Source organism: Pipistrellus hanaki, assembly GCF_964339955.1.
Source record: "Pipistrellus hanaki genome assembly, chromosome: 3".
NCBI lineage: Eukaryota > Metazoa > Chordata > Mammalia > Chiroptera > Vespertilionidae > Pipistrellus > Pipistrellus hanaki.
Window position 1 is genome coordinate 100,445,538 of NC_140505.1, and position 24,086 is coordinate 100,469,623.

At 41.3% G+C, this 24,086-nt stretch overlaps 2 protein-coding genes across 4 annotated transcripts in view; one reads left to right on the forward strand and one right to left on the reverse strand.

Moving 5' to 3' along the window:
• Nucleotides 1-14,873, forward strand: SLC46A3 (solute carrier family 46 member 3). Of its 2 annotated transcripts, XM_084879161.1 has the most exons (6): nt 2-319; nt 788-999; nt 4,992-5,862; nt 7,322-7,405; nt 9,724-9,880; nt 12,018-14,873. In XM_084879161.1, exons 2-6 carry the CDS (start codon nt 811-813, stop codon nt 12,100-12,102), a joined length of 1,386 nt encoding a protein of 461 aa, XP_084735287.1. In that variant the 5' UTR covers nt 2-319; nt 788-810; the 3' UTR covers nt 12,103-14,873. The 2 variants fall into 2 exon arrangements, with proteins under 2 accessions (XP_084735288.1, XP_084735287.1); XM_084879162.1 differs by lacking the exon at nt 12,018-14,873 and having other exon boundaries at nt 1-319; nt 7,684-9,864.
• Nucleotides 14,874-23,031: 8,158 nt separating this feature from the next.
• The window catches only part of POMP (proteasome maturation protein), a 391,736-nt gene continuing 390,681 nt past the window's right edge, over nt 23,032-24,086 (reverse strand). For both annotated transcript variants that reach the window (XM_084878699.1, XM_084878698.1), the window contains exon 6: nt 23,032-23,202. In XM_084878699.1, coding sequence (XP_084734825.1) covers nt 23,135-23,202 — 68 coding nt within the window. In that variant the 3' untranslated portion in view covers nt 23,032-23,134. The remainder of the gene's footprint in view (nt 23,203-24,086) is intronic.

The following is a 24,086-nucleotide window of genomic DNA, read 5'->3' on the forward strand; positions in this document are numbered from 1 at the left end:
GCGCGCCGGCTGCCCGGTCCCGAAGGCTTCGCTGGGCGCCTCCGGAGTCGCTGGCGAGGGTGCGGGACGGCGGGGAGGGTGCGGGGACCGCAGGGGACCGCCGCGGGGCGCGGAGGGCGCTTTCCGAGCTCTGCTTTCAGGTGAGGGCGCGGCCGCCCCGCAGGTGCGTTGGGTCCAATTCCACGGAACTTGCCCTTCGCATCCCGGGGCCCGGCGTCCGGAGCCGCTGCAAGGGAGGCGCGGCCGAGCGCAAAGTATCCCCGAGGGGAGACCGTTCGGAGCCGCAGGCCCTGAGCCTGGCAAGAAGATTAACTGCGGGGTGAGTCAGAGAAAATAAAAAGTCCCTTCGCGTTTGGGAGCGGTTTTCTAAGTGTCCCTTCCAGCCCGCTGTCAACAATAACAAAGAGTGGCGCAACTGTCACGTCCCAGAGCAACCTCACTGTTTTCCTAATGAAAACCCGCGGCAGGGTACCAGGGGGGACACAGTATGATCACTGAGTCACCAAAAATAATGACAGCTTACTGTTTTTAAAGAATTGTCTTAAAGACCGGGTGAGCCCTGCAAGGTTCTGCTCCTTAAAATGAGAAGTAGACAGTCTCTGGTCTACGAGGCACCCTATTCCAGAATAAAAGTTACTCTTTGAAAGTGTTTGTTGCTTTCTGTCCCTTTCCCTAGTTTACTTGTTTGTGCAACAAAATTCCTCCAACTTTCCCATCACTGACTGAAAATCTAGCCTCAGAGAAAATGCTACTCATTCAGTATCTCTCTCCTTCTTCTTTGTTGTAGAACTCAGCTACTACCTAAGCACTATGAAGATTTTCCTTGTAGAGCCTGCCATTTGCCTCAGTGCCTTTGCCCTGACTTTGATCAGCCCACTGACGACACAGTACGTGTACAGGAGAATATGGGAAGAAACGGGCAACTACAGCATTGCACCTGAGAGCAATATTTCTGAGTGTGAAATAAACAAAAGCAGCCCCATTTTTGCATTCCAGGAGGTAAGAAATTAAAATACCCCTAACACATAAGAGGAAACGGATTTTAAATGAAAGAGTTGCAGGCCACCCACACCACTGCAAGGAGTTGGATTACGGTACTCCAGTGTAAGGACAGCCATGAGGGGATTGTGAGCAAAGTAGTGATAGGAGCTGATAATACATTAATCTCTCAAGGGTCAGTGTAAAACTCCTAAACCCCAAACCGGGTGCCTGTCTTCAGTTCTTATCCAGTTTGAGGTTCCCTGACACTTCTCATTGGCCTCTGCCACTTGAAATCTCCTCCTTCTGTGACACTGGCTCTTCGTCTTCCTCTCAGAAAATTTCAGAGCAGTCTCCTCTATAGCGCTCTCCTTCCTCCATCTCCCTGTCAGCCCCCCAAAAGCCTGAGAGCTGGACCAAGGCCAGCATAGCTCGAATGAGGGTTCTGTGGACAGACAGGCGGGGGTGAAACATGGTGTTTCTGCCTTTCCCTTGCTCACTTCCTTCCAACCCCCTTCCATGGCACATACATGACTCATCACTGAAGACTGTGGTGCCAGCCTCTGTCATGGGGTGGGAGGTGGCCATTCATTACTTGGGGATACCACGTCAGCTTTGACTTCTGTGTGTGGGGACACCTGGACGGAAGAGCACTCATCTTTGCTCTGGACACTGAGATAGTACAGAGCCTTTCCTTCTTCCTCTCCTCCCCAATGTTTTATTCATTTAAAGCAAGAGGTTCTTCACCATTCTCCTGTCCCCTCCGGCAGTTTTTAACAAAGTCTACCAATGTCCAAATGCAAAGGAGATAGTATCCAGATATGGCACACACACACAACCCCAATGCCTCAAATACAAACATTTATAAACTTTGAACTCTTCCTGTTGGGAATATTTTGTGATGGCAAAAGGGTGGTGCTGCCTCCCCAGTCAAAGGACAAGAAAAGTTTAGGGGAATTCAGGTCACCTGCCTGCTGCCTCTGAGATTGTCTTCTCAGAAAAAGGTTGTTCCAGTGTGACTGGGAGAGGAGCTTAAGTACTGAAGGAATGGCAGAGCGCCCGAAAGGAAGGCACTCCCCAAGGTACATATACATATACACGCATTGGAATGAAAAATGCTGTGAATTTCAAGGTACAGCTATAAGAGTAAACTGAGCTATTGCACTTATATTTAAAAATCTGTATGGATGAGTTTTATTTTTCAACCTTTGTGGGATTGAAAGATATATAAATATATGCTCTTATACATAAATATTGACAATGAGGTACACCTACACACTGCTCTCTGGCAATGAGTAATCTCCATAAGAGCTCTTAACAAAATGGGAAGGCTGTGGGAAGGACACTCTTGGCTAATGGTAAAGAGGTAGGAAATTCTTGGTGTGTTTGTTGACTTTTGTGGAGTAATGAATCCATTTTTAATCCCCTTACTACCTCCTTCCTTGTTAAATGATTCATTTTGAAGTGTTCAATTGGCCATTGGACTCTGTTCTCTTTTTTGGGAAGAAGGGGATGGGGGAATCTGTTCTCTTCAGATAACTTTCAAGATAGGGACTTTGCTATTGGAAGGGACAATTTAGGGTTACCAACAGATCACAAAGTTGTTCTTGCTCAAAAAATTACATTTAAATCTTTTTTTAAGAAAAAATGTTTTTATTTATTTTATAAAGATAGGGAGACAGGAAATCATCAATGTGAGAGCAAGTAAAACATCAATTGGCTGTCTCCTGCCAGACATTGAGTCTGCAACCTGGGCATGCGCCCTGATCAGGAATTGAACTTGCAACCCACTGTGGTGAAGAAGTTACAGCTCTGGCCTTCCTGGAGTGTAGGTTAGAGTGGAGGAGGCACACAATGAGTAGATCAATTAAAACAGTGATTGGCAAGCTCATTAGTCAACAGAGCCAAATATCAACAATACAACAATTAAAATTTCTTTTGAGAGCCACATTTTTTAAACTAAAACTTCTTGTAATGCCACTTCTTCAAAATAGACTCGCCCAGGCCGTGGTATTTTGTGGAAGAGCCACTCTCAAGGGGCCAAAGAGCAGCATGTGGCTCAAGAGCCACAAGACCACGGAGTTAAAATATGTCCTGTCAGGGAGTGGTAAGTTTCTAAAGAAAAATGGATGGCAGGATAAGGAGATAGAGCACTTGATGGGGTTAGTGGAATTGCTTTGGATTAAGCGATCCAACACAGTAGGCCTTCTTAGGAAGTGACATTTGAATTGAGGAAATGAGCTGTGTGACAGTCATCTGGAGGGAACAGCAACTGCAAAAGCAAATTAGCATAGAGTGTTTGAGGAGTGAGGAAGTGGAGATGAAATCAGAGGAGTCATGGTTGCAGGCCACCCACACCACTGCAAGGAGTTGGATTACTCCAGTGTAAGGACAGCCATTAGGGGATTTTGAGCAAAGAAGTGACAGGAGCTGATGTATGCTTATAAAAATCATTGTAATTGCTGTGAAGATCATTCTGTCTGGCTGGATATGAATCAGGTTCATCTGACACCAGAGTTCATTCTTAATCATTATGCCAAAAAGTTCAACTGGGGAATGGTAATTGTTGTGAGAGAAGGTTCAGAGGAAGAAGAGGCTACATCTGTTTGGGACTTTCAAGGAAATCCAAGTTGGACTGTGTCTGGAACTTACAGAGTATTTAGGGAGTGAGTAGAGCCAATGCTGAAAAGTATGGATGGACTGCACCTTGGAAGCCTTTGTGTCAGCCTAAGGAGTGTCAGCTTTCTCTAACAGGCACGGGGAGATCCTGAAGCTTCTAGGCAGGTGAAAGACGTGCCGATAGTGTGTCTATGATCTGCAAAGTGAGAAGACTAGCACTACTTACTGAATTGAATAAAGAGACCAGTCAGATGACAGAGTGGTCCAGGCGGACATTAACGAGAGTTGCTGCTCCATTGGCAGCTATGACTATAAAAAAGGATAAAGGCTTGAGAAACACGGGGTGGGCGGAATAGACTGTGTCAGTGGGGCACAGGTAAAGGAAAGACTAGAACTATCGATACATGACTGAGTTTTGAGTCTGAGTGACAAGAACATTTCCTGCACACCTGGAATTGTTTGAATTACATGAATGTGTAAAAATAGAAATAGGCTCACTATTTTTAAAAAATTAATTCAGTATTTGACAATTTTGTGGTTTATCAGATGTTTAGGGTACTTTCTAAATATTATACGAATAAATGTTTTTAACGAGTTTTTTAATCCCCATTATAAAAATTACACATGCTCTTTATATAAAATTTCAAAAATTTAGAGAAGTGGCAAGCAGAAAATGCTTTTAAGTCACCCCAAATTCTTTCTGTCAAATAACTAGTGTAACAGTTGTGACAGCTGCCATTAGTGTGTGTATGCACACATTTTGGGTTTTGGGAGAGCTGAGTTTATATCATTCCTCAGATTACCAAATGCTTTCATTTTTAGTTAGTTCAAAGCTTCTTTTTGGGTTTTATCTTAATTTTTAGTAAAGAAAGGAATGTTTCTCACTAATCTATTTGTGGAGACACATGTAAAAAGGGCATTGAAGCTCTTCCTACATAAGGCCTATGAAATATCATATTTACACATGATTTTCATTCTCCCTTTAAAGCAGAGAGAAAGATATGTCACAGAAAAGTATATTGCTCTGGTGTTAGAACGGAAATCTGATCTCTCAGTGCTAACTGTTCATACAAGAAGGAAAACTCATTACATGGCCAGTCCCCAAGGCCTTGCAGTCTATGGGTCTCCTATGTGAGACAAAGACACATTAATACACACATTTTTATTTTTATTGGTTAAAGTCCCCATCATGAAGTTTGAATGTATGACTGAGCAATGATGATATCACCTTTTGTCATGTGCTTTGTAAACTGATGAAGATTTTAGCTGTGTAAGCCCTCACCCCAGATTCCCCATACCTGACCTTATGGCAATGTGTAGTATACACCATGCTATTTTTATATGCATTATACAAACCTCTGTAAACACACTGACTTCTTTTTATTTCTTTGCAGGAAGTTCAGAAGAAAGTGTCTCTTTTTAATCTGCAGATGGACATAAGTGGGTTAATTCCTGGTCTAGTGTCCACGTTCGTACTTCTGTCCTACAGTGATCATCGTGGACGGAAATTCCCTTTGATTTTGACTTCTGCCGGTGCTCTTGTGACCAGCGCCTGGCTCTGTCTGCTTTCCTATTTCACCTTTCCATTCCAGCTTTTGATTGCATCTACCTTCATTGGGGCCCTTTTCGGCAATTCTACCACATTTTTGGGTGCCAGTTTTGCCTACATAGTTGATCAATGTAAAGAAGAAAAACAAAGAACAATTCGAATAGCTATCATTGACTTCATACTTGGACTTGTTACTGGATTAACAGGACTGTCTTCTGGCTATTTTATTAGAGAACTAGGTTTTGTGTGGTCCTTTTTCATTATTACTATGGCTCTTGCTGTTAACTTGATTTATATTTTATTTTTTCTTGGTGATTCAATGGCAGAGTCTTTATCTCAGAATGTTTCCATATCATGTAGTGAAGGCCTTAAAAACCTATTTTACCGAACTTACATGCTTTTTAAAAATGCTTCCAGTGGGCAGCGATCTTTACTCTGTTTGCTACTTTTCACAATGATTACTTATTTTTTTGTGATAATTGGCACTTCCCCCATTTTTATCCTCTATGAATTGGACTCACCACTCTGCTGGAATGAAGTTCTTATAGGTTATGGGTCAGCTTTGGGTAGTGTCTCTTTTTTGAGTAGTTTCCTAGGAATATGGTTTTTTTCTTACTGCATGGGAGATATCTACATGGCTTTCATTGGAATTTTTACCACCATGGTGGGAATGGCTATGACTGCTTTTGCCAGAACAACATTGATGATGCTTTTAGGTGAGTTAAAAGTGTAGCCTTAGGACTAACTGTATTTGTGGTTTATGTCAAATGTATTTAGTCTGTTAGGTTGGTGAGAAACTTTAATATAAAATTCTCTGTTTAATGCATTCTACTTCAATTAATGGTAATTTTTTAAAAGCTAGTTTTCCAAAAGCTGAGCACCAATTTGCTTTGAAAAAGTAATTCATATAGTAACCACAATTTTCTAAATTTGCATATTTTCAAAAAAATTGTTCTAAGGAACACTCTTCTTATGAATCAATCCTTCAATATAACTTTCACCAATTTAGTATTTTTTAAAATGCCGCTAACAAGGCTATTTTACCTTTAAAAATGTTAGGACAATTATGTAAAGTATGCAGATTTAAAAGTAAAATTCATACTCACAGAATACACTTGAGAAAAATAATTCTCTATGACAAGGGTTTGCATATTGATCTTTTGACAAATTGGTCATTTCATAAACTAGCTTTTGATGAACCGCTTTTGGCAAATTGGACTGCTTCCTAATTACCTATTTTTGTAAGTCGTTTTTGTAGGGCTTGAGTGAGATACTGCATCCAATTGACTAAAGGACCTGCAAGTTGAGACCTTAGAAAGATATAGTCGATCTTCCTCTACAGAAGGCAGTGTCATCCTCTTGGGAAGCAAAGTGACCAAACAGATTGGGGCTTGATTTCCATCTCCAACAATAGGTGATCTTGGGCAGGTTAATTAAAAACTCTAAGCCCTCACTTTTTCACCTGTAAAATGGGCATAGTACTTCCTAATTTAAAGGATTATAATGAATATTAGAAGAGATTACAGTAAAGCACTCAGCACAATGCCTGATATTTAATAAATCCTATTTCTCCCTTAGAGTTGACAAGGCTGTTAGTTTATCTATGTGGAAACATGTTGAAAACTTTAAAGTGATCTGCAAATGTAACACATTACTATTTTATCATATTCCTAAAAATACTACTGATTATTAAGGGTCATAATTTATGGCCAGATACAATTTGTGTCCATGAAGTTTTTCAGCCACAATGATGAACAAGCAAGAAGATAAAGGACCAATTTATCAATAAAATAAACAATATAATAAAATAATGCTAACACTAAAAATACCAAGTCTAAAAAACAAAAAGCGAAGTGAAAAAACTAATTAACCGTCTCAACTTGCTACACAAGAGATTACTACAATAATTAGGGAAATAGCAGATCAATTCCCATTGGCATATCTGAACCTAAGACTTCCATGAACTCTTGTTCTTAGCACTGGAATTAAGAATTTGAGAGTAAACTCACCTTAAACTGACCTGTCTATAGTCTCTTAATTCACTAAGTAGAATTCTATAATTCATTCAATCTTTAGATGCAATGACTTAGGATGCTAATAGAAATATAATACTTAGAAAGTGTTTTACATAAAATTGACCACTAGTTTTCTGATTTCTAACCATTTCTCTCACAGTCAGGCTGCTCTTCCTCTTCACTATTGTGCCACTTTCTGTTTTACGGTCCATGATGTCAAAAGTGGTTCCTTCTACTGAACAAGGTGAGTTTAATTTGGAATATAAGGAATCAAAACCTATCCCAGCTCAACTCTTATGCACAGTTGAGTATTCTATAGCCCTTTTTCTGTGGACTACTTTGTTTTGTGTGTGTGTGTGTGTGGCTAATCCTTATGTGAGGATATTTTTTTTTTGCTTCTTCAGAGTATTCTATAGCCCTTTTTCTGTGGACTCCTATGTTTTATGTGTGTGTGTGTGTGTGTGTGTGGCTAATCCTTATGTGAGGATATTTTTCCCCCATTGATTTTTTTTTTTTTTTTAGAGAGAGTGGAAGGGAAGGGGAAAGACAAAAAGGGAGAAACATCCATGTGAGAGAGACACATCGATTGGCTGCCTCTGGCATGCGCCCCAACTAGGGCTGGGGATCAAGCCTGCAATTGAGGTATGTGCCCTTGACCAGAATCTAACCCAGGATCCTTCAGTCCAGAGGCCAATGCTCTATCCATTGAGCAAACCAGCCAGGACTGCACAGATTCCTTTTGAATTAAGTGGTAAGTTCTGTGCCAGGGAGAGGCTTCTATTCAGACAAGGGAGACAGGGGCTGATGAATAAATAAGCAAAATGTGGTATATCAGTACAATGGAATATTATTTGGCAACTAAAGGTCCGGTGCATGAAATTCATGCACGGGGAGGGGAGGTCCCCCCTCAGCTTAGCCTGCAGCCTCTCCAATCTAGGACCCCTCAGGGGATGTCCAACTGCCGATTTAGGCCTTAAACCCGCAGTTGGACATCCCTCTCTCAATCCTGGACCGCTGGCTCCTAATCGCTCACCTGCCTGCCTGCCTGATCGCCCCTAACTTGCCCCCTCCCTGCTGGCCTGGTCACTTCTAACTGCCCCTCTGCTGGCCTGGTCACCTACTGCCCCACACCCTGCCAGCCTGGTCACCCCCAGCTGACCCTCCTGCTGGCCTGGTTGTCCCTCATGTTCCCCTGTCAGCCTGGTCACCCCACGCAGCCTGCTTGTTCAGTCGTTTGGTCATCTCTCACTAACCCCCTGCTAGCCTTGTCGTAGGCAGCCATCTTGTAATGGCATGACTGTCAATTTGCATATTACCTCTTTATTATATAGGACAAAAAGAAATAAAGTACTGACACATGCTACAACATGGATGAGCCTTGAAATCATTATGCTAAATGAAAAAGCTAGTCACAAAGGCCACATATTATCATATAAATATGATTGCCTTTATATGAAATGTTCAGGATAGGCAAATCCATAGAGATAGAACTTAGATTAGTGTTTCCAGTGGCTTGGGGAAAAGGGAGTGATTGTTAATGGGTACAGTTTCTTTTTGGGATGAGGAAAATGTTCTAAAATTAGGTAGTAGTGATGGTTGCTCAACTCCACGAACATACTAAAAGCCACTAAACTGTACAGTTTAAAAGGGTGGGTTTATGGTACAAGCAGGGCAAGCAGAGCTGTGTGAGGAGGTAAAGAAAAGTTTACTTGCTTGAGTTAGAGCCAAATAGACTTATCAGGATGCATAGTTTATTTTGTTTATATTTTATTCCATTTACTTATAAAGGCCTTTAATAAGACATTTCTTTTTTTTTCTTTTTTTAAAAAAATATATTTTATTGATTTTTTACAGAGAGGAAGAGAGAGGGATAGAGAGCTGGAAACATCGATGAGAGAGAATCATCGATCGGCCGCCTCTTGCACACCCCCTACTGAGGATGTGCCCGCAACCAAGGCCTTTGACCGGAATCGAACCTGGGACCTTTCAGTCCGCAGACCGACGCTCTACCACTGAGCCAAACTGGTTTTGGCTTAATAAGTCATTTCTTATTGTTAAATGTAGTGACATTTTAAAATGTTTAGTTTACATTTTAGAATTTCCTGTTCTGAATTGTGATAACTTTTAGTTTTATCCTATTGTCATTGGAACTACTTTGCATTGTTTTAGGCCTTTGCATGTAAGGGACTTGAGCATCCATGGATTTTGGTATCTACCGGGGTCCTGGACCCAATGGTGTGCGGAATACCAAGGGTCAGCTGTAGTTAAGTTTTCGACTGCAGGGGAAGGAGGGAGAGTGCCCTTAATCCCATATTGTTCAGGGGCAACTGTATTATGTTTCCAGCATTTCTCACATCAAGTCCAAGGAGAACTCTTGACCTCACTTTTTTCATCCACAAAATGGGTTACTGTCCTCAGGGATTTTGAGGGGATAGTTTCACTCACCAAGTAGTGCCCTCATGTTTGTTCTTATCAAATGACTAACAGTTTTCTCCATTCGTTTTGTTTGTTGTGTAACTCAGTCTTTTCTTTTTTCTCCCCCTGCACCCGACCCCCAAACAGGGACTCTGTTTGCTTGTATTGCTTTCTTTGAAACACTTGGTGGAGTCATTGCAGTTTCTACTTTTAATGGAATTTATTCAGCAACTGTTGCATGGTACACAGGCTTCATCTTTCTGCTGTCTGCTGGTCTATTACTAATTCCAATGATCAGTCTATGGTATGTACTTATTTTTAATCATTTTATCAAAGAATAATTAAATTAAATGAATTCCATTGCCTCACCAGTATAAGTACATTGGTAGCCTTGCCAGTAAAAATACATAGATCTGTTGAAGTTTGGCCTCAAAATGTACATTTCTCAAACAATTTAGACATGAAAATATCTGTCAATAATTCTGGAAACTTAGGAAAAAAGAGACAGTGACATAGCTGGACCAGAACTAGAAGAAAGAAAGATTGGGTCAGATAGAGACTCTGAGAAGTTGGTCCTATCTCTTTAAATATGAATAATTGACCAAATTAGCATCTCAGACTAGGCATAGATATATATTCAGACTATGATTTCCTAGAGTGTAATGTCTCCTGGTGATCAAAGATTACAGTAAGAAGATATATTTTAATCTGGATTCTTGGATAACGAACAGATAGCAGGCACTGAATGTTAGGCATTCTCTTTCCAGAGCGTTGTTTTGTTTGATGACTCCCTTTTTAATTGTCAGTATCCAAATAAATATAAAGTTCAAAAATGCTTTTGATGAATAGTATACAGAATGAAAAGATAGAGGCATAAACATATGCCTTTCAATTAACAAAAATGTATATGCTAATTAGGTAAGCGGTTGCAAAAGTTCCCAAGCAGATATATTTGACATATCCTTTGGGACCAAAGCCTTGAGCTCTGAGCTCATTCACCTGTCTCTGCTTGGTCCATTCCACATGGTGATAGTGTGGCCATGAGGCCTCAGGAGAAGAACTTGGGGCCCAGCCTCCAGGCATCACTGCCTCCTCCTCAGCACTGTGGGTGGTGGCAGAGGGTCCGGGAGAACAGCTCCTATGTGCACAGGCTGTAGGCATCTCCCTGGACTGTGAACTCCTGAGAGGGCTGGCCTTGTCTCATTCATCGTAGGACTACAATATATATTGTCTCAATTAAGTTCTGATACCTTGGTCTGTGTAAGACAGAGTGTAAGTAGTATTTACAGTTCCTCTGCAATTTTGATGAAAAGTGATTTTTACTAGGCATCTTTTAAAAAAAGAAATTATTCACCTATTGAATTGGCAAAATTAAAAGTGCATGATGAAACAACCAACCTTATAGATTGCTGGTAGTAATGTTTGGCACTCTTATTTTCAGAAAACAATTCATAAACATGTATCAAAAGCTTTATTAGAAGTTCTTAATATCTGACCCAGTGATTCCTTTTAGAAACCTATCCCAAGGAAATGATTAGTAAAGAAGTTCATATGGCAGAATTTTTTTTTAAATAAGTGTAAAAAATGGTTAAAGATGGTGCATCCATATCATGAAAAATAGTGTAAGAATTGCCTGCATGGGGAGTAGAATAGTGGGTACTTTTCATTTTAGTCTTCATATAATTATAAATATCTGTTATGAACACATTACTTTTTTAACTGGAAAAATCAGTGCAGCTGGATAAAAGATAGTTATCCTCTTAATAATGCTTCTAATATTGTCAATGTAGGTGATCTTCTGAGATTTTTTTAACCCTGTATTGTTCAACAATTTTAAAATGAAAATTGCATACTATTTTAATTATTTCTAGATGGCTTCTTATCCTACTTCACTTATAGCTACTGAGCATGCACTTCAATCATAGCTTCGGTCATAATTATTTTTTGTGGACTACAGAGAGCAGACAATGGGCCAAGTCCACATTTTAGGGATCTGGAAGAGAAAGAACTCTGAGGTTTTTTTTGTGTGTTTTGTTAATCCATGACCTGATTATACTTTTCAATTTATTTGAGAGAAAATGGAAGGGAGAGAGACAAAGAGATTGAAATATCGATGTGAGAGAGACACATAGATTGGTTGCCTTTGCAAGCCTGCAACCGAGGTATGTGCCCTTGACCGAAATAAAATCTGGCATCCTTCAATCTGAAGCCTGATCCTCTTTCTTTTGAGCCGAACAGGCTAGGGCAGAACTCGTATAGTTTTAAATTCTTTTCAGAATGTTGTGGAAGTGAGCCTGTAGGACTCAAAATACCAGTATGTTTGTTCTATGCATAATCTGCATAATTTCTCAGAAGCCCAGTAACCAGGGAAAAGTGAAATACAGACTATTTATTTGTGTTGCCTTAGTCACAATTTTTAAATGTCCTGTTTGCTTGTACAGTATTGTCAAGTGTACCAGTTGGAACAAGAGAAACAGCGCACTTCTTATCCAGGAAGACACCAGTGAAGACACATCAGACCCATGATTCATTGTGATTTCAGAACAATGCACATGCCATGTACTCTGACCTATGCGGTGTACTGCCCAGCTCAGTCAGTGCTTCAGGAACAGTCGGCGGTTGTGTCCTTTCTTCTGGCCCGAACAGGGAGAGGAGCCGCGGCTCCAGCGGCTGGAGGACCGCGTACTTCAAGCACTTTATGAACATCGTGTGATGTGTTTCCGGTACAGAGAATAAATCTCAAAGCACTTGCCCTTTTTTTTTTTTTAATATATTTTATTGATTTTTTACAGAGAGAAAGAGAGAGGGATAGAGAGCTTAGAAACATCGATGAGAAAGAATCATCGATCAGCTGCCTCTTGCACACCCCCTACTGGGGATGTGCCCGCAACCAAGGTACATGCCCTTGACCAAATCGAACCCGGACCTTTCAGTCCGCAGGCCGATGCTCTATCCACTGAGCCAAACTGGTTTCGGCAAGCACTTGCTCTTTTGGGATTTACAAAAGAAACTGAAACTTAACAGTGTCAGGAGGGATTAAGACACTTGATATGATCAAATACAATAACCTCCCTGGCATATGCCAGTCGCTCACACTGAGACCTCCATTCTTTGTCTGAAAAATGGCTTTCTGACCTCTCTAGGGTTTTGAAGGACAACTATCAAAAATTATGATGAATCCTTCAATAAAAAATAATAATAGAAATTTTAAATATTTATAATTTTACCTCTACTTAGGTACTACTTTGATTTTTGAGCCCATCTAGGTACTGTTGATAGTAAAAGTTTTTAATAGATGTAAAATCTTTAAAATAGAAGTGCTTGAAAGAATACATTATTTTCACTTTTCCTAATATGTTTCATTTGTGACAGATACAATATTTCTATATGCAACAAAAGATAATTGGAAAAATCAGATTATAAATAAAATTGTTTCTAAAGAAGTGTAAAAATGGAGTAAGTAGTCATTCGGGAAATAAAGTAATATTATAGCACCAGTCTTCACTCCTAATTTCTGCCACAGGGTATCCATTTCTTATTGGCTTATACCCATCCCAGTCTTTCCTGGCCCCTGAAAGCACCACATGCTTTCATCTATATTACACACTGTCCCTACCTAGGGGGAGGGACAGTCTGATTCCTTATTATATCCTCAATAAATGTTCATTGAACCAAATACAAAATTTTGTTTTTACTTGTAAAAATAATTTAAAGCTACATATTTAATGCTTCAGGAAAGTAACCACTGATATGCTATACTTGTCAAGCCAGCTTGCAAATAAATTGAAAAATATAGTAGCCTGTATACTTTTCAAATTAATTGATAATATTTTCACAGGTCCTTTGATATCTCCCATTTTCTAAGTTACCATCCCTCCTATATGATATAGAGGTAATATGCAAATTGACCCTCATGCCGTCACAAGATGGTACCGCGCAGCGGAGGCTGAGTTCCTGTAACACAAGATGGCTGCACCCACAGCGGAGGTGGAATTCCCATAACGAGCTGTAATGAGAAATCATTAGGGACCTGAGGCTGCATGGTGCCGGGGCAGGGGACCTGAGGGAGCGCACCCCCCCACCCACCCACCTGGCAGGGCTTGATGGGGGACTTCAGGCCATGCCCCCCCACCTCCGGGGGATTGACAGGGGACCTGAGGCTGCATCCCCCACCCGACAGGGCTTGGTGAGGATAGGACTGGCCAGGTCTGGATCTTGCCCAATAGGGGTGGGGCTGGCCAGGTCTGGGTCTCTCGAGATAATAAGGCGCACGTAGGTGGGCAGGGACTTGACTCTGGGTCCCACGGTGCACCCCAAATTTTGACAGGAGGAAGGTTTTCATATACATTTTACTAATTTTCTTTCATCTCTGACACTTCTATTATAGAGAAAGGGCAAATAACAATATTGAAATATTTCCTCCAATTCCCTTTTAATGTTCATGAATTTTGTGTACTGGGCCACTAATATGTAATAACACAAATGCCTTGAAGCACAACTAGCTGATTAACTTCCTTATAATCTCTTGAAAGCAGATAGTCTTCTGTTTGATAGCAGTGCTTATGACTTTTCCTGTAGGAAAATTAGTGCTGATTAAAATATATCTTCTTACAGTAATCTTTGATCACCAGGAGACATTACACTATATTATTATCCAGTCAAGCACCAGGAATGAATATGACTTGGGCCCCCCCAAAAATGCACATAATTTCCTTTGTCTTGACCTTTAGTAAAACTTCCTGGTTTTTGCTGTATAAAATAAACCACTCGCCGAAACCGGTTTGGCTCAATGGATAGAGCGTCAGCTTGGGGACTGAAAGGTTCCGGGTTCATTCAGGTCAAGGGCATGTAAAGGCATATCCCCAGTAGGGGGTGTGCAAGAGGCAGCCAATCGATGACTCTCTCTCATCGACGTTTCTAACTATCTCTCTCCCTTCCTCTCTGTACAAAATCAATAAAATATATTTTAAAAAATAATAAAAAATAAAATAAAATAAACCACTCTGTTGGCTCTGGGTCCCTGTCTATCAGAGGACAGTGGTCCCACCCAGTCCCAGCTTTATCTACTGTATTTGTGTCTCTTTCATTTTCTCAATCCCCCATTGCCTTTACTCATTCTTTATTGTGATTTAAGGATATATAAGACAAACTAAAAGTACAAGTTCTTAATTAAGCATTTGTTGTATGTAAAGGAACCTGGGTTTCAATTTTGAAATCATTAGCTAAACAAGTCCATGAAGGATCATGGCATTTTTGTTTTGCTTTATAGAAAAATAAAGTTAAATATTGTACTTAGATTTCATATGTGTTTTTTTAAAATAACCAATTGTAGATTCCAGTGGAAGATTACACACTACAAGGTCTTTCCATTTTTCCAAGTAATCTACTTGTTCAGACCATCTTGCACATTCTTGAATGTCAGCATTCCAAGGGATAACAAAATGCAGGAACATGGGATTATATTTATGTGTCCTCTTGGAATAGGGCAATACCTACTGCAAAGGACAAAACTAATGAAAAATGATAAGCCTATTATTTGTATTTTGCACAGAGGGTAGGAGTGAAGAGCCCAGTGTGCTAAATAGTCCAGTGGAAGAGCCACACAGTATGCCAAATAGTACCAAATATTTTTTTTGCCACATCACAAATACTTCTGGACAACAAAACCCACAAGTTCTTTTATCATCATACTAGGGGCTCAGTGCATGAATTTGTACACCTTGAAAGGAACTGTGAGCTGCAAGGCTATGGTGGGCACAGGGGCTAGTTCTGGTGCATCCTCCTCGCACTCGCCCAGCCTCTCCCACCATAGTACCCCCTCCCCCCATCCTCTCTGCCAGCAGTCCCACTTCCGCTGCCACAGGTCCAATGCGCTGGCAACACTGGCTCCGCTCGCACCCACTGACAGTGCAAACAGATTGGGGCCGATGCTGTAAGCAAGTGCTAGTGACAGCTGCTTCCCCGATTGGCCCTCAGGAGCAGGGGGAGGTGGAGAAGCCCTCAGGGGTGATTGGGGCCAGCAGCCATCTCTTACACCCACTGATGGCACTGAGTGATCAGAATCAGTGCCAGGCATCGGCTGCAGGTGTAAGCGGGGCCAGTGTCAGCAGTGAGTGCAAACAGCAGCTCCAGATCCAGTAGCAGGTGTGATCAGGGCTGTCTCTGGCAGCAGGTGTGAGAGGTGGCTGCCAGCCCTGAATGCCCTCTGGAGCAGGGGGAGGTGAAGCCCTGAAGGGCAACCAGGCTGGCAGCCACAGCTCGCACCCACTGACAGTACCAAGAGATCGGGGCCTGCGCCAGGCACCAATAATGGGTGCAAATGGGGCCAATGCCAGCAGCAGGTGCAAGAGCCAGGCAGAACCATGGTGCACAGGAACAAAGAATTTTCAGCAACCACCAGAGGCTTGCCCTGATGACAGCAACCAGCACCCCACCTTGGTCTGGCGCCCCTGTTCACCTGCTCCACCATCCCCAGCCTCCCTCCCCCCACCCCTGCAGCTAATGCCAACCATATTCCATGCTCTGCCATCAGCTGCTGACACCCATGGCTGACACCCACCATGTTCTGCACACCCCCTGGTGGTCAGCGCATGTCATAGCAACCAGTTGTTCTGCCGTTTAGTCTATTTGAATATTAGAGTTTTATATATGTACTAGTGACCAGGTGCACAAATTTGTGCACATTAAAAGGGGATTAATTAGAGGAAATAATTTATTTATTTTAATTTTTTAAATAAATCTTTATTGTTCAGATTATTACAGGTGTTCCTCTTCCTCCCACCCCCATAGCTCCCTTCCACCTGATTCCCCACCCCGTGCCCTTAATCCCCACTGTCTTCATCCATAGGTGTAAGACTTTTGTCCAATCTCTTCCCACACCCTTTAGATCCCCTTCCCCCTGAGAATTGTCAGTCCACTCCCTTTTTATGTCCCTGATTCCATTATATTCACCAGTCCATTCTGTCCTTCAAACTTTTTATTCACTTGTTGGTAGGTATGTATTTGATGTCTTTGTGTTGTTCATAATTTTTATCTTTACATTTTTCTTCTTCTTCTTCTTAAAGAATATCCTTCAGCATTTCATGTAATCCTGGTTTGGTGATGATGAACTCCTTTAGCTTTTTCTTGTCTGTGAAGCTCTTTGTCTGACCTTCAATTCTGAATGATAGCTTTGCTGGGTAGAGCAATCTTGGTTGTAGGTTCTTGCTGTTCATCACTTTGAATATTTCTTGCCACTCCCTTCTGGCCTGCATAGCTTCTGTTGAGAAATCAGCTGACATTCGTATGGGTACTCCCTTGGAGGTAACTAACTGTTTTTCTCTTGCTGCTTTCAAGATTCTCTTTTTGTCCTTTGCTCTTGGAATTTTAATTATGATGTGTCTTGATGTGGTATTCTTTGAATTCCTCTTGTTTTGAGGTTCTGTGTGCTTCCTGAACTTGTAAGTCTATTTCTTTCACCAGGTGGGGAAAGTTTTCTGTCATTATTTCTTCAAATAGATTTTCAATATTTTGCTCTCTCTCTTCTTCTGGCACCCCCAAAAATTCGGATGTTGGTACGCTTAAAGTTGTCCCAGAGGCTCCTTATACTATCTTCATATTTTTGGATCCTTTTTTCTTTTTGTTTTTCTGGTTGGGTGTTTTTTGTTTCCTCATATTTCAGATTTTTGGTTTGATTCTTGGGGTACATTGATCTATAGTTGAGTTTCTGTAAATTCTTTATTTCAGACAGTGTATTCTTAATTTCTGACTGGTCCTTTTCCTTTTTTTTTTTTTTTTTTTTTTTTTTTTTTGCATTCTCATTAATGTTCTTGAAGGGCTCATCAAGTTTCTCAGCAGTTTTTAGAAGATTCTTGAGTAACCTTATAAATGTGGTCCTGAACTCCATGTAGTCCCGTAGTTTGCTTTCCTCCATTGCCCCTTTTGTGACATGCCTCTGTGTCTCCGCATTTTGGCTGCTTCCCTGTGTTGATGGAGCAGCTTTGTGTGGTAGGTGACCCACAGGGGCCAGTAGCTCAGTCTCCCCAATGACCCAAGGTGAACAGTCTTGGTACACCCTTTTGTGGGCTGAGTGCAAAGTCTTGGTGTAGTTAAGCCTTGATTGCATTGGTACCCTGAGAGGAATTGTCCTTCAGGCCAATTGGCTGTGGGGACCCTCTGTGTTTAATAATGGAAGAACTGCTGTACTGGAGACATGCTTATGTTGCAGGACTTGTTTCAGTGCGGCTTTGGTGCTCACTGAGTCTGCCTCTTGAATGTGTCAGTTATAGATGTGAGGAGTTGAAATCTGTGTCTCACACTGATCACTAGGTACACTGGCTTCTGGATCTCCAATGAGGTGAAGGTCAGCTACTAGCTGAGGTCGCCCTACAGGAGCTACAGAAAGAACTACAGTCCTCTCCTCCTTGCTTCGAATTTGTAAATTATGGAGCTGTCTGAACTGGTTTGCAAGTTAGCAGTGATAGTGAAGGCCATTCATATGCAAAAGCCGCTGCTTGGAGCTTGGGTGTGTTTGTAGATTGTGCAGGGCAGAGTCTCAGGTCATCACTAGGCTAGGGCGTGGCAAACAGCAATGGTTATCAGTGAACCATCCTGTGCCTCCAACCGTGCCCCGCACAGCAAATATTTATTCCTCTGAGCAGCTCTACAAGCCAGCCACCCTCACTTTCTAACCTGATGGCAGACAGTCCCACTTCTCCCTGTAGGAGTTTGGTTGGGTCTTGCATGTCTCCCCTTTGGGTTGAAGAAAGCAATGCCCGTCGGCAGCCGGGATCTGCCGCTAGCCCGTATCGTACGCACCCGTACCTCAGTTTTTCAGCGTTTGTGCACTGAATGCTCCCCTCTCTTTCTGTCTGGTTGTAGAACTTCCACTCAGCCAGCCCTCCCATGGCTCTGGGTGATAAACGTTTTGTCTTTTAGTGGTTTTGAAATTGTTGTGCATGGCTGCAGTTTAGATGTGTTTACCTACACCGCCATCTTGGGTTAGAGGAAGTAATTTAATATTGCATTTGGACCTTTTTCTATAATAGAAGTGTCAGAGATGAAAGAAAATTAGTAAAATGTATATGAAAACCTTCCTCCTGTCAGAGTCTGGGGCTCACAACAGGACTCAGAGTCAAATCCCCACCTACCCACATGCACCTCAAAATCATGTGAGACCCAGACCCGGCCAGGCCTCCCCCCACCCCCCACCATTGGGCTAGATCCAGACCCAGCCAGTCCCACCCTTTCCAAGCCCTGGCAGGCAGTGGGCATAGCCTGAGGTCCTCCAGCCCAGACTGGGTTGTGGGGGGGCATGCCTTGAGGTCTTTCGTCAAGCCCCACCAGGTGGGGAATACAGCCTGAGATCCCCTGTCAAGCCCCACTAAGCAGGGGGGGAGGCACAGCCTCAGGTCCTCTGGCCTGGAGCTGGGGTACGGGGTGTGGCCTGAGGTCCCCTGTCAAGCTTCGCTGGGTGGGGGCTGAGGTCTGAGGTCCCCTGGCCAGGTGCTGGGGTCGGGGCGCAGCCTGAAGTTTCCCATCAAGCCCCACCTCATAGGGGGCACAGCCTGAGGTCCCCCAGACTGGTGCTGCGGGAGGAGGGAGCAGCCTGAGGTCTCCTAGCCCAGCACCAGGACAGGAAGTGCACCTTGAGGCTCCCCCATCAGGCCCCACCGGATGGGGCCATGGCCTCAGGTCTCCTGGCCTGACACTGAGGTGGGGAGGTGCAGCCTGAGGACCCCCAGCCTGTTCTCTGCCAAGCCCTGCCAGGTGGGGGAGGGCGTAGCCTCAGATCTCTGCTGATTGCTCGTTAAGGCTCCTTAAGGCCCCTCAGTTGTGGGTACAGCCATCTTTGTGATGAAGTGATGGTCAATTAGCATATTCTCTCTTTATTAGATAGGATATAGATTAAAAGGCTTAATATCATATTAGGTTGCATCTTTAGGTCCATTTCTACTTTATTATGAATTTTGTCATGGTAGTGATAATAAAATGAATTTTAATCAACCACCAACCTATAAAGTTCCTCTTGAATCCAAAGATTAGTATTCTACAAGCAAAACAAAGACAAGCAAAATACTAATCCATATACCAGTGTCTATACTATTAAAGCCTAAGTAGTCCTTGTGCCCTCGCGCAATGCCCTCACAAGATGGCCACCAGAAGATGGCCGGCAGGGAAGGGCAGTTGGGGGCAAAGAGGCCAGCAGAGGAGGGCAGTTGGGGGTGATTGGATCAGCAGGGGAGTAGTTAGGGGATTATCAGGCTGGCAGGCAGAGTGATTAGGGACAATCAGGCAGATGAGTGGTTAGGAGCCAGCAATCCTAGATTGTGAGAGGGGTCCCAGATTGGAGAGGATTCAGGCCAGGCTGAGGGACATTACCACCCCCTCCTCGCCCCTAATTCTCCCCTCCCCCCTGCACCGGGGTCTCTAAATGACAGGTTGCTATGACACACACTGACCACCAGGGGGCAAACGCTCATTGCAGGAGCTGCCCCTGGTGGTCAGTGTGCTCCCACAGAATGAGTGCCACTCAGCTGACAGGTGCCAGACACTGGGCTCAGGGTTGGCAATCACAGCTACTGTGGCACAAGCCTTTTCCGCCTCCACAGCAGTGCTACTGAGCAGTGGCATTGACAAGTGAGGCCGGGATGAGTGGGAGTGGCCCCAGGCCCAGCTCGGGCTCCTCCCTGGCCACCTGCTGTTCATCATACTACTACATCCTCCAACAGGTCCCAGATTGAGACAGGGTGCAAGCCAGGCTGAAGGACCCCATCAGTGCACCAATCCATGCACTGGGCCTCTAGTTCATCAATGAAATCATAGAATTTAAAAAAGGATAAAACAAAACAAAAACAAAGCCTAATTGAAGAGTTGGCACCTAGGCAAGTAACTCTAGAAATTTGCAACTGATTCTTTCAAAGGAACCTGAATAATTACCCAACTCCTGTAGATTAGAAAATTATCTAAATAAAATTGGTGAAAATACGTGGTTCATGTTTTGCAAGAGTTCTAAGTAATACCAACAACAACAACGAAATTATAAGAGTAATCTAAGTCTTTGAATTAAAATCAATCCGTCTCTCCAAAAGTAAGCCTTGCCAAAATCAAAGCAAAAATCCACATGGTTCCCCAATAACCCAAAATGAACACTGCAGATCGCAGACATTAAGAAATATCAGCAAACTTTTCAATGCTGAGGTACACCAGAAGAATTAACTGATGCTAAAGAATGTTACTAACATAAATGCAAAAAAAGCAAATAAAAGTATATAAATCAAATTTTCTCAACCCTGGAGAGCTTTTCAAAAGTACTTCCTGGGACCTATTTCAGAGTAGTCCTATTAGAATTTCTGACCATGACACCAACATTTCTTCATAAGATTCCCAGGTGATTTTACTTACATCCAAGGATGAGGATCACCGGTAAGGTGAAAAGAAAGCAGAAAGTAAACACTAATCATGATTCTTAATTTCCGTGTTTAAAAGCATTAGCTTTTCCTTTTAAACTATCATTAATTTCATAGTACCCTCTACTGGTCAGGAAAGGTACCTACTATTCCTAGAACTAAGGGACATCTAGTTTGTTGAAAGGTAATATATCTAGAAACAATCAATTAGCAAACCTTCATTTCTCTATATTTTCTCTAACTTAAGTGTAAAATGTGTTGGCAAATATTGTTGGAAAAATTGTTTTTAAACTTAATCTCAACCATCAGAAATGTGTCACTTGGTTTATTTAAAGGTTTGTCAATCTTGACACTACTGAAATTTGAACCAAATGATTCTTGGTTGCAGGGGCTAACCCTGGAGGTACCGTTATGTAATGTTCAGTATTAACTTTTTTTTTTTTTTTTTTTTTAAAGACATAGAGGGTTGTTTCAATATAAATTAGGAATATTTTACATCATCTTCCTTTAGTACTTTCAATTCTTTACAGTATATGGCCATATGTTGTAAGATGTTTAGCACCATCCCTGGCCCCTACTCACTATATGCCAGTAGCAACCAAATAGTGACAACCAAAAGTATTTCCCAAGCGTTTTCAAATGTCCCCTGCCCCTGGAGGGAAGGGGCAATATTGTCTTCAGTGGCAAATCAATGACTTATTCAATAGATGTTTCTGAGAACACAAGAATGCCTAAAAATGTGAGGAAGGTGAATACCTCATTGTGGTTTTGATCTGAATTTCTCTAATTAGTGATATTGAGTATCTTTTCATGTGCCAGTTGGCCATCTGTATATTTTTGTTGAAAAAATTTCTATTCAGATCCTTTGCCCATTTTTCAATTGGGTCATTGTTTTTTTTGTTGAGTTGTATGTTATGTACTTTTGATATTAACTTACCAAATACATGTTTTTTGATTAGTGAGGGATGATCCATTACTAATTAAATTTCAAAATTTTTGTACACCAAGTTCACAGAGAATACCTTTTAAAAACCATAGTGAAGATTTTTAAGTAATTATAATGCAATTTGTTCAAGAAATATAGTATGCGTATATACATGAATGTTCCACTCTTTTTAAGATCTTGTGATATATAAATCTATGCAGTACACTTTAACTGACATCTGCTGGTTGCTTTAGTTTTTCATTTTAAAAACAAAAACTAAAATCAAAACCACTGAACTTACTTTTCAATCTTAGAGAATCCAATGACAGCTACAATTCTAAAGTACCTTCAATAAAGCAAATATTCCTTTTTTAAATGTTTTTATTGATTTTATAGAAACATCAATGATGAGAATCACTGATCCGCTGCCTCCCCCATGCTCTACACTGGGGATGGAGCCTGCAGCAGGACATGTGCCCTGACTGAGAATTAATCCATGACATTAGGGCTCATAGGTCGACCTCAACCATTGAGCCATGCTGGTCAGGCACAGATATTCTTTTTAAAAAAATATATATTTTTTTTATTGATTTCAGAGAGGAAGGAAGAGGGAGATAGAAATATCAACAATGAGAGAGAATCATCAATTGGCTAATAGAAAAAATCATCAATCATCATGCATACCCCCTACTGGGGATCGAGCCCAGAACCCAGGCATATAACCTTGATTGGAATGGAACTGCAGGCCGACTAAAGCCAAGCCAGCTATGGTGCAAATATTACTCTTATGGGTACTAATGGGTATGGAAACAAGGTAAAATATACCTATCTGATTTTGTACTTAATTTGAAGTGTTATCACTAAAATCAGTTGTACATGTATACTCTGAAAGGGCTATGAAGACTAAGGACTCAAATACTGATAATGGTTATTCAAAATTCAATTTATGAAATGCCTAGGAAACAGGTTAAACTGGAATCTGTTGTCAGTTTTATAATATTCATTAGCAACAATTTTTTAAAGATACAGGTTTTTTCAATATAATTCAGGAGTTTTAAAATCATCTCTAGTGCCTTCAACTGTCACATGAACGTAAACCAAAGACACAAATAATTTCCAATGATGATACTATGTAGGCAACAATTCTCAGGTGTCAGTATTTTTAATGTTGTATACATAAAATCATAGCAAAAAGATGACTATAAACAAGATGTAGCCTCTCCATTTCCATGGTCAGCTCAGTGCGTTACAGTAAACCAAGTTTATATTCCACCATCAAGTGTGGTTCTCCCATCAGTTCACTTTGTGATGGATCTGAAAACAAACAGAAACATATTAAAGATGCTGAAAACAAGATAAATTAAATGATTACCTTCACATGAAAATCTAGAACCAGTGAAACTAATCTCAAGAGACAGAAAACAGACCAGCAGTGTTATCTGGGGCCAAGAGTGGGGAGGGACTGACTGTAAAGAAGCCAAGAACTCCTTTGGCTTTCCAGATGCCTCTAGGAGTCTAGGAACAAGTTCTAATTAAGAGATGAGGTAATCTCTTAATCTAAATTGCAAAAACATTTTCTCTATTGTTTTGTGCTCTGTTGCATGCACAAACATACACACAATCATAAATTAGAATTCTAAAGCGAGAGAATCATAACAATTTTCACTCTCTTGTTTTTATGGATGAGTCAGACAAAAATTTTAACATTCATAATGTGCATAAAAGATCTGTTAAAATTAATATAAAAAGCAAGCTTCCTAGGAACAAATAAAGACTATTTTCTTTTTTACCTCTTACTCAACATAAGAATAGAAACAGAAACAGAAACAGAATAAACCCTCCAAAACAGTAAAATCAGTTTGTAAATGTAAGTATCCATTCACATTAAAATAGTGATTACCAAGAGTTACTGATCAATTTGGATGTTCCTCAATGAGTCTCCTAAGAGACTGGAGATTATGCAGACTGTATCAATTCAGCAATCTAATCTTGATTCTCCACACTTGTCACTCAACAAAAGGAACAACTAAAACTGCTGCAATTACTAATAAACTGCTAGATATATAACAGATATTCAAAATCTTAACTTAAATGTTTGTACATGAATAGAAAGAATAAGCAAAGATACTTGCTGTAGTCCTGCTTTGTGTTAATGGGAAAAACAGAAGCACACATCAATAGATGTATACTGTAAGACA

Coding starts and splice junctions, on each gene's coding strand:
- SLC46A3 (XM_084879161.1), top strand. CDS start 811: ATGAAGATTTTCCTTGTAGAGCCTGCCATTTGCCTCAGTGCCTTTGCC. Junction 1,000..4,991: donor CCATTTTTGCATTCCAGGAG/GTAAGAAATTAA, acceptor ATTTCTTTGCAG/GAAGTTCAGAAGAAAGTGTC. Junction 5,863..7,321: donor AACATTGATGATGCTTTTAG/GTGAGTTAAAAG, acceptor TTTCTCTCACAG/TCAGGCTGCTCTTCCTCTTC.